This window comes from Centropristis striata, chromosome 18 (assembly GCF_030273125.1).
Source record: "Centropristis striata isolate RG_2023a ecotype Rhode Island chromosome 18, C.striata_1.0, whole genome shotgun sequence".
Lineage (NCBI taxonomy): Eukaryota > Metazoa > Chordata > Actinopteri > Perciformes > Serranidae > Centropristis > Centropristis striata.
The window spans coordinates 19109059-19121815 of record NC_081534.1 but is presented as its reverse complement, the minus strand read 5'-3'; the positions used below and the strand labels follow the sequence as shown (position 1 = coordinate 19121815).

At 38.3% G+C, this 12757-nt stretch overlaps 1 protein-coding gene across 3 annotated transcripts; it reads left to right on the top strand.

The window, feature by feature from the left end:
- The first annotated feature begins 217 nt into the window (after positions 1–217).
- On the top strand, positions 218–11925 carry stxbp6l (syntaxin binding protein 6 (amisyn), like). 3 transcript variants are annotated; one of them, XM_059357182.1, is made up of 7 exons: positions 218–474; positions 3451–3618; positions 6014–6144; positions 6242–6554; positions 6641–6739; positions 10545–10705; positions 10824–11925. In XM_059357182.1, the coding sequence occupies exons 2-7, from the start codon at positions 3465–3467 to the stop codon at positions 10845–10847; spliced, it is 882 nt and encodes a 293-aa protein (XP_059213165.1). In that variant the 5' UTR covers positions 218–474; positions 3451–3464; the 3' UTR covers positions 10848–11925. The 3 variants fall into 3 exon arrangements, with proteins under 3 accessions (XP_059213165.1, XP_059213168.1, XP_059213166.1); XM_059357185.1 differs by lacking the exons at positions 10545–10705; positions 10824–11925 and adding an exon at positions 7201–7317; XM_059357183.1 differs by lacking the exons at positions 10545–10705; positions 10824–11925 and adding an exon at positions 7197–7273.
- Positions 11926–12757: the final 832 nt, after the last annotated feature.

Sequence of the window (12757 nt, the reverse complement as noted above, 5' to 3'; positions counted from 1 at the left end):
CTACATAAATAATGATATTTTTAAAAAATTTTTGAAAAATTCAAAAATCTTCAAATCGAGGATGCACAACTTCGTGCCATGCGTAAGCCACATACAAAATCTTAGGTCAGTAAGACTAACGGTCAGGGAGATATGCCCTAGACAAACATACACACACACACACACACACACACACACACACCCCTCCCTGTAGCGCTGCTCAATGACAGCCAGTGACTGTTCTCTCTGACTTTGAGCACTTTTCTGTGCTCGTCAACCTCTTAAAATGGGACGTTCTGTGGTTTATTTGTGCCTTCACAGCAAGGCACGCCATTTGGTGTGCATGGGTATCAGCTCCTGACTGAAAGCTGGGAAATATTTTATACATTTTATACTAATTTACTAACTTTTTAGAGTTCTAATTTAACATTAAACTAACAAGACTATCTGCCTATAGAGACCGCTACACGAGTAAGAAGAAACGGACAAGAACAGGTAGGCTGAATGTAATTTAAATCTTTTTGACCTTCAGCTATGGATTTATGATTATGAATGATTAACGTAGTGTACGAAAAGATGAAAAGGCCCAACATTAATATCTACTTGCCTCTTTACTAAGTACTGATGGAGGTGTTTCACATAAAGCTCTTCGTAACACAGCAGAGGAAGTACTTTGGAAAATAAAAATCAAAGAATGTAGAGATATGCCCAACCAAACATTTGGCAGAATGCATTTAACATACAGGACATTTTGTGGAACATTTTACTGCTCACGCTATTTTTTATTAGTGCTTAATTTACTGTTGATCTTATTGTGATAATTCAATTTAATTCTTAGTCTTTGAAATAATAGTAAGTAGCAGAATGGCCATCACAATGTCTGTAAGAATTATCAGTGGTGTTTGCTTTCTTTTCCATCAATTGATAAAACATTTCAGCACTAGATTTAATGTATTTTTGAATATTTGTTTTTATTTCATGTGTCTTCAGTCCTGATGTGGTACACACATGAAGATACAAACAAAAAAGTACTTTCAAAACAAAGTCAAGAGTAATACAAATAAAGAAAAGTCACTGTAGCAAATGTAAAAAACATATGAGCTGCTGTAAGATATTGTCCTATAATGTGTACAAAGTCACTTAGTCTCATTTACAAAAAGTGTTTTCTTACAAAATCTGGGATTTATCAATATTTGCTTAGCTGAGTTTGTTCATAGGCTGCTAAAAAATGCATTCACATAAATGATGAGGGCGCGGTTGTATAAGAAAAATAGACAGCAGTATGTAAAACCGTCAACTTACTAATGCATTATCCAAATGTATGAGACATCTATTAAACTGACACTTTCCAGCTTCATCAATTGTTGTCATGATTAAAATATTTGACTATAAAAACTGTGAGTGTCCCAGTCATAGCTTGCAATGGAGAACATCAGAATGTCTATATTGAAATGTAAGAGTTTTGGTTTTCATTTTTTTTTTTTTTTTATTGACTTGGCCAATAATGATTGATTGGCTACCCCCACTAGTTTCTAGTATTATGTAATTTGGCATGTAGCAACTAGACTTTTAACAGGTGGTTAATGATGTCCGAGGCTTCACTAACTTACTGGTAAGAACAAAATTGGCTGGCATGCAGAAGCCATTCATCCGACACCAACTTTGCATAGCACATATATTTGTGAATGAGGCCTATTATTAGATTGTATTGAGACATATGTAGATGCAACCCTTAGGGCGCTTTCACAACCCAAAGTTTAGTCAGTTTCAGTGGAACTCTGGTGCTGTTAAATCCTTGTTACGGTTTGTTTGGTCTCTTGTGACGCTCCAATCATACTCTGGTGCAGAACAAAACAACCGGTCCGAGACCACTTGTGAGAGGGGGTCTCGGTCGGCTTGCGATTCGATTGTACTGTGAATGTAATCTGGCCCAATTACAGGAAATGAACCAAAACACAGTGGATTGTAGGCTACCAGTGCAGGCATTTTGTGAGATGTACACAGAGCAACAGATGCAACATGACTGGGAGAGGACAGACTTGGACTTCAGCTGAAGTCTGATGTTGGGCTGAAGAACACATACAGGAGATCCTGAATAAACTCCAGAAAACAATAACATTATACAATCTTTCATCAGATCAATTGGAGGAGAAATGATTCACAATAAATCAGTACAGAGTCAAGGCAAAAAACCCCAGTAATATTTCATCAATCAATCAAATCAAAATTACTTTATTTATCCCAGAGGGGAAATTCAGTTAGTCTGGTAGAATCTCTGGAAGAATGAGACAGCCTTTTAGGAGCGAAGGATCTTTCGTATCTCTTCCTTGTACAACGGAGATGGATGTGGCAGGACTCAGAGTTGTATTTGAAGTCTGCTGTGTACAGTGTGAACAGGAATGGAGCCAGAACAGTGCCTTGTGGAGCCCCTGTGCTGCTCATTCATGTCCCAAAAACACAGTTCCCCAACATGACATACTGTGGTCGTCCTGTCAGGCAACCTGTGATCCAGGAGATGAAGGAAAGATCCATTCCCATCTCTGCAAGCTTGTTTTTTAGTATGTTGGGTTGGAAGGTGTTGAATGTGCTTGAAAAATCAAAGAACATAATTCTCACATAAGAGCCAGTTTCCTCCAGATGAGCAAGGGCACGGTGAAGCATGTAGAGGACAGCATTGTCACTCCGATGTGTTGTTTGTATGCAAAAATGCAGGGGGTCGAGTTTGTCTTTGACCTCAACTCTCAGTAGGCGTAGAATCAGCCGCTGCCAGACTAAATACAAAACAAAACAAAAGTATCAGTTTCACTCTGATTGGGACTAACCAAATAGACTTGTGAAATGTGGAAAAATAGTTTTAGATTCTTGATATTTAAACAATAAACATTTCCACAACATTTAATTAAATCATGTCTCATAGACAAATGGGCAGACAGGCCAACTGCAGGGGATTAACATATGTATTGCATGGCAATTAACTGAACTGGTTCCCAATCTACGTTTCTATTGTTTCTTTGAAGTTTATGTATCTCACTACTTTAAATGTCTGGTTCCTGTATGTTAACCTCATTAAGACGCTACTTCACCTGTAACTTCCTCCTCTCTTTGATCATGTAAGGCTGGAATGTTGTATATAAGGAAGAAAGTTTACTTTGTCGGGAGAGATTGCTGAGGACTCTCTCCGTGTACACGTAACTAAAAGCTCTGATTGATCACACCGGCTCATTTCATTTTTCTTCAATATTTTGGGAAGAAACTGCATCTACAGAAAGTGCCTTTACAGAGTGATTTAAGTGACTTTCTAATACTTTTTTTCCCTCTCATTAGCTGTTTCTTGTTTCATCTCAGAGACTTGTTGGAAAAAAAACAGTCATCAGATTTTTGAAGCTGTGACTCTTTCAGTCTTATTGCCCGTTGACACAGTGTGGACAGTGGCCTAACAGGCACAGTCATATCCATCCATCACCTCTGCAGGTCTCGGGATTACAATGAACATTCAGTCTGCGATCAACAAAGAGGTCTTCATCCCTCGTGATGAGCGGCTGTTGGTTGCAGTGGAAGTGCAGAGGAGGAAAAGGAAGAGGATGTCTTTCCTGCCTACTGGAGCCAAAGCAGACTACACCACATTCATCTGTGTTTCAGGTTGAATCTGACTTTTAGACTTTATTTATTTAGTGACACTTAGCTAAGCATTCATAGTCTGTGAATTATGTCTATAAAAGATATGCAGCACTAAAATGAAAGGAGGTTGTAGTAACAGAAGTTCTGATTGGCCAGCTACTTATTTGATCATGAAAGAATGAGCCTCTGTTGTCAGCTTCATGTCTTCATTAGAGAGCTACCCAACATTTGAAGTTTGGGAAAAAACAGAAACACTGAAAAGTAAAGCGTAAGACAAACTCATTAATTTGACAGTAATTGATTCACACATTTAGAGAGAATAGTTAAATCTTAAGTAAAATGAATGACAAAGTATAAATTAGTTCCATCAATATTGATCCAAAATACACTTTCATAAGCATCGGTCTCGCACTGTTTGCTTCCTAAATATATTTATGTTACGTTATGTTCATGTTAACTATCATGGACCTCTAGCAGTTTGATGCTGTTACACAGTAGAGCCACTAAACCTCTTGCCGTGTTGATGGAAATGTCAACAAAGTTTTTGATTTTGACCTCCTAACATTCACCAAATGCTTTTAATTGCAAAAAATGTAACCACACCTTAACCACAGAAGTGGAAGATCAGAAAATAGTCACATGAAACTGTTCAAACAGAAAATGTGGGGACACTAGATCCAGAAGAACTAAATATATATAATATATTTTAAAATAACAAAGATTTTTGCATTTTGTTTTTTAAATTTCAAAAAGTGATTGTAAAGAGACAGACAGGGAGCAAGGAGACAGAGAGGGTATGACATCCCATAAAGGGCCTCCACTTTAAGCCATTTCACTTTTAGTCATAGTTTTTTTTTCAGTAGTTGAGCAGCTCATCCACCTTCCTTGTTTGCATTATCACACTAAACAGCTAGTCTGTGTATTTAAACCTGCATTCACATTCACAGACGAGCCTTTACTTTTGCAAACAAAGCCTGTTTGTATAGGTATAACAAAGTAACTGTGGCTCAGAACAGTTGTTGCAGCCATTGTTTAAGAGTATACAGAGCTGGCAATGATGAGGGAGCAGAGCTGCCAGTGCGCATGAAAGATAAAGAGCTGTAGAAAATGTAGACATTAATCCCAGTGACAACCATTTTATCCATTAAAAGCATGAAAACACAAGGTTTTACACCTGCCCAATAGAGAAAAAATATCAAGTTATTAAGATGTAAAAATCTTCTTAGGATGCAATGTAAAGCTTGATCTTTGTAAAGGAGAATTCACTAGAGAATCTTTCCCTCTTATTCATCAAATTAAAATGTTGTGTCCAACTATATCTGTTATCCATTTCAAAGGAATAGATCAAAATATTAAAATAAAGTAATTAAATCTTAAAAAAAAAAAAAAATCTCTTACTTTTTTTTTTTTTTAGATTTTAGAAGAAGTGCCATTTAAAAGGCATCTGATAGCACATACCTTGTATCTTAATCAATTAATCAAAATTATTAAGGTGTATAAGGGTTTAAAACATTATTACAGTACTATATGAAGTCCATGCACATGTTCAATTATGTCCTATAAGCTGTTGAAGCATTTTTTGGGTTGATAACAAAACATGAAAAAAAAAGTTCCACAGTAGGGAGCTGCTAAAGATCAGCGATGATTATGATTCAGCATAGTCAATGTAGTTAGAATACGCTGAGTTAAAGTTCCACTCATCCACATACTGAAAATTTTCATCTTGTTGGCTTGCTAAATTTCTGATGTTCATGTATATGCTGCTGCTGGGATTTTTTTTGTGCTCCATCAAAAGACAGATTTTTTACACCAAATCTAACTGTATAACAATTTACAATTTAACAATTTATGATCAGCTACTTGACAAAGGGATGTCACAAGACAAGAGATGGTTAACATTAGGGAATAAAATCCCATATGATATTATATTATTATGAAACTCGGAAAGCTCAGTGTCCCTAAAAAAATAACATTCACTTACGTTCTATGAATTCTTCCGGTTCACCAGAGATGTATTAAGTACATGAATGAAGATGAACTATGGTGGTCTGGAAGAATTCAATAGAACGAGAGGTACGGGTCTAAGTAAGCTTCACTGTCACTTGGTTGTCAAGCAGTTATGGCATACCATCTCTGGCTGTCAGGAAGAATAGAATTAGATAATTTGGATTTTTGGTATACATGGTATAAAATTGGGTATCATGACATTTCACTGTTACTGGTATCAGCTGCTTGATTTCTAGTATTATGACATCCCTGACTTGACATAAGTGACTTTGAAAAAATAATTTATTAGTCAAAAGTTACACACAATTTCTTGTCTTCAGTGCAGCTGTTATGAAAACTGCTTGTTTCATTTTAAACTGAAGGCTTTCAATAGGGATATCATATTTTTTTTATATATCTGTTTACCTAGTGACCAACAAAAGGCCACATCAGCTTTTCATTACAAAGGTGAAGCAGTTTGGTGGCTCCTCCTCCTTCACCAGAAGGTCCCAGTGGATGGTGGAGCAGCTCCGACAGGTCAACGGCATCAACCCCAACAAGGTCAGCAGCATTCAGACATTCTCATCAGCAGTGGTCTATCATCTATGTTAAAACTGTCCACCAATTATTTTATCCTGCCTGTATCCTGCTCTTCCAGGACAGTCCAGAGTTTGACCTGGTGTTTGACAATGCGACAGACCAGTGGGTCGCCAGCTCATCAGCAGACAAGTGTATCTTGGTCCAGATCCTGTACCATGCCTGCCAGACCTACTGGGAAGGGAAAGCAGGGAACCTCGGCAAGGTGACCAGCCAGAGGAGAGCAAGCCGTAGTCACCAACATCAGGAGGCTGGAGCTGGTACCAGAGACTCCTCAACCGGTTCTGCATCCAGAACCCTGCAGGCCCGACGGAAGAGCTACATTCCTCCCAGACAGACAGAGTTCATCAACTGTCAGTCTAAACTTACAGGAGGTAGTGTCTTATTATTGAGGTTTCTGGAAAGCATTTAATTTTATATGAATGACCAAATTTTTAATGTGTTGTTCTTGATCTATCAGAAGCCTGCACCATGAACCTGGTCATCTACCGCTGCAAAGCCTTCTTGAATCGCATGAAGAATATGATGGTTGCAAACCCAACTCACTCACCTGCTCGAGGTAAGGCAGTCATACACTTTAACACACCTACAGTTCACAGTCCAATTTACTCTAACACCCCTGTTATAAATATGGACAGCTGTAACTATGCAAGCCAACTGCAGTTGACAGCAGTTAGTAGTTAGCATTGTTTCTTTTGAAGAGATCATTTACTGTAAAATTGGCCCAAACGCTAAAGGGTTAATTCAACATGCAAATCAACACATTTATATGTTTTCCATTTTTACTGTTTTACTGATCATGCTTTGGAAATAAATAGACAAATTTGCAGAAATAACAATCTGTTGCTTTGGTTTTTTTTAGTAATAATGCTTTAGAAAAGTAAATCAAATATGCTCAATAATGAAGTAAGCCTGATGTCCTGAAGTAATCCATCGTCTCTCTCTCTCTCTCTCTCTCACACACACACACACACACACACACACATACACACACACACACACACGGTATGGTGAAGCCAGATGGTGCAGGAGACGACCAGTGTGTGGCATGATCACAGTACAAACACCTGAGGTGTGACAAAAACGCCATCACCACTAGTGGCTATATATAACCCGGGACATCCCACAGTGTGTGTGTGTGTGTGTGTGTGTGTGTGTGTGTGTGTGTGTGTGTGTGTGTGTGGGATGTCCCGGGTTCAGGTCAAACATGTAAAGATGAGGAAATGAGATGAGATGAGAGCATGAACTCCTGTACACATAAGTGTTAAGGAGGGAGACCAACATTCATTCAGGATGCTCATAACCTCTAGCTATGCCCTAAAAATTGATATTTAGCGGAAAGTGATGTGATATCAGAGTGCATAAGCCTCTCCGATCCATTGAGAACTCTGTGAGATCAAGGGTCAGATATCAACATCTAACAGAAAGACTGCTTTTGGAATTTTTAGAATTTTAATGGGGAACTCTTCCTCTTTTTAGTGAATTCTGGGATTCTAAACAAACTTAATGTCACAGGTTTTATCCCTACCTTCACCATATACCAATATAACTTGTCAGATCATATTATCTTGTCCTTGTGACTCTTTGTCATTTTCCCTTTCCCTCTTTTTGTCTATTGTTCCCACTGTGTTGCACCTCTCTGCTGCAGCAGAATGGCCTCTCTGTGATGTTGTGATCAGATGAGAGGAGACTTTGTTTTTTTCGGGGGGTCGATACAATAGTCAGCCTTTAGGAAGCCAAAGCCTCTGAGACTGACAGGGACCGCGGCACGCCATTGAACCCACTGACAGAGGCAATGTAATGGGTGGGAGACATGCCAGGCTGCAGCAGGGCAACAAGTTACAGTTCAACGGCCCCTGATTTGAACCTAACCTGATGCTTAACCTCATTTGACTTGTTACATGGGGTGCTATTGATAGCAATGGTGCTGTGTGATGCTTCAGCGGATCAGATAAGACAGTTTTGCAGTTAAAGAAAGAGAACTCAAAGTTGTGAGTGTTAGAAGACATCACAACAGCTCAGGAAATGACATCAATTTGTCACTCGAAACAAAAGCAAATTTGTGTGCTGCTTGAATTTAAGCAGAACTGGTTAAAACCCATGCAAAAATCCATGCTGTGGTTTGGAGTAAAACATCTTTCAAATTTTGCAAAGTTCTACTTGAAGTATAAAGAACAAAATGGCAACCTTAGGGTAGGTGAAAGTGGAAGTGGATGGATCAAACAAACCAGGACTTTCATCCAGTATCTTATCAAAACTTATAAGCAGGATTTTGTTTGTTTTAACCTTAGAGAAGTGGTTTTGCAGTGGGATCATAAGGAAACTGCAGCCCATTACCAAAATGTAATCATTTTCTTTTCAGCAAGCGGTCACTGAATGGGCTTATAACAATATAATTAATACCTATTCAATCATCTGATAACATTTGAAACAGATGTCATTTTAAACCAGTGAGATCATGTTTCAAAAAAGAGTTTCCCCTCTCTACAATAAAAAAAGCACACCAGCATTAATAAATGTGGGCTTGTTGGATCCATAAGACTGTCAGTGTTCCAGTGATATCCAATTTGTGCAAAGACTGTTTATGGACCCCCAGTATGCGGAAATAATGAATTACAATATGCAACGATAACACGTTTTACAGCATGAAATAGGCTGCATGTGTTTTTACGTAAACTGCATAAAGTATTAGCATAAAGTGTATGAGTGAGACCCACCCATACATATAGATTTATCTTCGTAGTTTTGTGGTAACAATATGTAATGTTTGGTAGCTGAGACCACTACAACCTCTGAAAACCTCTAAAACATTGTCCATTGTGTCTTGCCTTTTCCATGCCAATTGTAGATTAGCAGGACAAATTGGTTAGAAAAACACCTATGCTATGCTCAATGACTCTATGAATAAAATTCTCCAGTCCTCCAGTATGTTGTAATGTATGTTGTCTCTACTCAAATGTTGAATATTTGTAGTTGATAATAATAATTGAAGTAAACATGAAGTAAAGGACTTGAATCATCACACTAAGTTTGTAATTCTTTAGCGAAGTAGCGTCTCTCAACCTTTCAGAGTAATTTCCCTAACAATGCTTTCAGGCCCACCTGGCTGGTATGTGATGGTTCACACTTAGAGGTCCTATCCTCAGTTTCCGTCCATCCGTCTGTCAACACTTTGGCCACGATGGGATGGCTCTTTCTGGACCAGATTGTCATGATATTCAGTGTCCCCACATGATTTTAGCATAGACTGTATGAATAATGGACGTAGTGATCGTGATGTCACCCATTGGTTTGTGGACTGCCCGTTGGAAGTGTCGAGTTCAGCGTTACACTCGTCGCCATCTTGCTTCGCCATCTTGTTTCTGATACGGGGAGCAGACCATATTTGGACTGTGGAAGAGCGAGAGGGATCTGACGACACTGACTTCACGCCTCTCTACACCTCAACCTGACTGAGAGAAGCAGCTGCTAATTCATGTTAGCATTAACTGGAGCATTAACTGGGATGTTCATTTTGGCTAGCAAAAAGCAAAAACAAAATGTATGTTACTGACCTCAGATAAATGAACAGTGACTCCTTGAAGTGTCTGTTAGTCCAACCGAACGCTGAACAAGACATTTTTACTGAACAAAACGTTCAAATAATCATTAAGTGAAAATACAGTGTGAAAGGGTCTAAGTTGTGAGACCAAACCGCTAAATGTCCTTTTTTCTATCTATATAACGTTATATATAACTTTATTGACACGTTGCCGTGGATACGCATTGTTCTGCTTCTCTCCTGATGACAGCTCGCCTTGTTAGCCACCTATCAATCAAAGGTAGCCACGCCCCAAATCATACAATTCTTCATCTTCTATTTTCTTCTAAATGGGGCCATTATTTGAACTATTAACATCAAATTGTCTTGAAGAAGATTTTTTACTAGCGATTGAGACCATAATGTTGACCTAAAAAAAATTCTGAGGTAATAAATCAAGTGAGAAGTTTTCTCATTTTGCATTGAAATGTATGGACAAATTTTTTTTGCAGCCACACTTAGCACCCCCTGCTGGAATTTTTGGTAGAATGCAGCTTAAGGCACGTCCTGGTTTGCCTCCATGCTCAGACCCGGAGGTTGCCGTCTGGATTTGAGTGACACTAGTACTATTTTAATATCAGAATGCTTACTGTGGATATACAATGACCCCAGAGGGTGAATGCTTATGAATTTTCAAACAAATTGAACTTTCCTCTGACACCAATTTCAGGAAAGGTTGGAGAGTATGGGGAGGGCTTTTGTTCTTTACAGTATTTTAAAAATGTCTTACCTGTAATACTCTGAACGCTCCATTGAATAAAATTGTTCTTCTGTGTATGAGCAGGTCATCCAAGGCAGCATGTGGGTAAGGGAAGCACTATGGGTAGTGTGGTCCACAGGGTCAATGTGGCTCTGGGGGAGCGTGGGGACCGGCTAACTCATGTTGAGGACAAGACTGTGGTACTGATGCAGAAAGCCAGTCAGTTTGCAGACACTGCTCACAAGGTAACATAAACACACAGCTATTATATGCATGAATTCAGATTGTGAGAATGTGTATTTGCAGTGTTTATTTATTTGTTTTGGAACAAACATATTTGACAGTGTTTTATTTCCTATGCAGCTGGCCTTAAAGTATTCAAAGTAGAGTCTGTTGGAGGAAGAATGGAAATCTTCAGTATGCTAAAGATGATTTCTGTAACATGGACATTAACACTGTCTGATGACATCTGGACCTTGCAGATACAGCTAAATCCTAATAAAAGTACATGCCTGGGTGAAGCAGAGAGACCTACATACTCCGTCCTTGTGATCTTTGAGGATCATCTGTATTGTGTTTGATGTGAATGTTTTGCCTGTCGTCAAATTAATCTCATGTGCATTATGAGAAAAAGACAGCTGGACTTGTATATTTACAGTTTTTTCATTGCTAACATGTATTGGTTGAATATGAAGTAACATTGTAACATTGTCAAAACTCTTCACACAGTCAACAGAACAGCAATGCTGTGTGGACAAAACTGTGAATCACTTTTCTCAAGGCCAGATTAACTGTTGAGATAAGATGCATGTCCATGATGCAGACTGTTTGAAGCCTTTTTTTAAAAAAGGAATGGCATTTTTTTTTTTGGCACATACCTGTAATTTAGACCTAACTGAAATGTTTGATTTGACGTGATTCACTACTTGTTGCCATCATTCTGTGTTCCCTATGTGTATGGGTGAGACTGTCTCTGTGTGTGCAGTATATATGTTGTCGTGTCAAAAAATGTCTTACATCCATGTTTAAACCAGTGTGTCTTCATCAAACTACTTTATATCTTGTCTACTGTAATCCGTCTTTTGGTCTATGCATGTCGTCATGTTTAAGTGAAAATGAAACTTGTTTGTGCAGAAAAGTAAAGGTCACAGAAGGTGAACATTTTGACTTTGTAAGCTTTTAAATTCTCTATTTTTGCATCACTTCTTTCAGTAATTTGTTGTAATGCTATTTGAAACAGTTGGTGGAGTATATAACCCCACTAAGTATAATCCAAGTTGGACTTGCAAGTACTTTGATACATTATTGAAACCAACGAAAGTAATTCTGACCATGTGTTTCTTTATGATTTGGCGATGATTTTGGCTACAGTCGAATGTGTGTGATGTAATTGTCTCTAATGTATTAACGTAGTGATGATATCCCACTCCTCTCTTTGGACCAATTAAATAAGCCTGGATCTGTATGTTTAAATTGTGTTTTGTTTTTACACTCATCCAAAATGTCAGCTGTTCACCTTTGATCACCAAATGGTGCTCACAGAGCTCACAGAACCATGGCAGTTGACAGAGTGAAATGTAACTAATGACATTTCTGGCATTGAAGATTTGTTGCTGTTGACCTAAACAATTGTCCATTGTATTGGACATCACACAGTTATTCGTCTAAGGCAAAAAAAATGCTTAGTTTTAAAATGAGAAAAGGGGAAGGCATGACACAGGCTCTGCACTGATTTTAAGCTAAATATGAAATCACAACTCTGTTTATTTACAGCCAGAGTTAGTCTCAGTGTCGCTGTGTTATTTTACCTGCTCATGGGAAAAAGATATCAAAAACCTAATTGGCCATGAAATAGCAGTATAAGATATAATAGAAGAACTGTAAGCAACTGTGGCAACATGTACACATGCAAGGGTTTGCAAATGATTATTAGTGACCAAGGAAAGCCAAACAACAGCACGTTGGGAATTTTGCCCAAGAAAATACCTAAATTTGACAGCACCAAAAAAAAGACACTCAGGGTTGTTATACTGATGAGGCAGAAGACGTGGTTTGGTTTTTAAAAAAAATCAATAATAATTACTTTTGTGTAACCGAGTATAAGGGCGCCTATACTAGATGAATAATAAAATAATAAACAGAAACGAATAGTAGTCTTCAACCGGTGTCTCACTTTTTATTCATCTTCACATCTTTCCTCAAACAGTCAACTTGCCCTGGACCAACACAACACGGTCTCCCCATCACAATAAAACTACACCTATTGTGTAAGGAGTAATACCTGACAAAGCTCTACT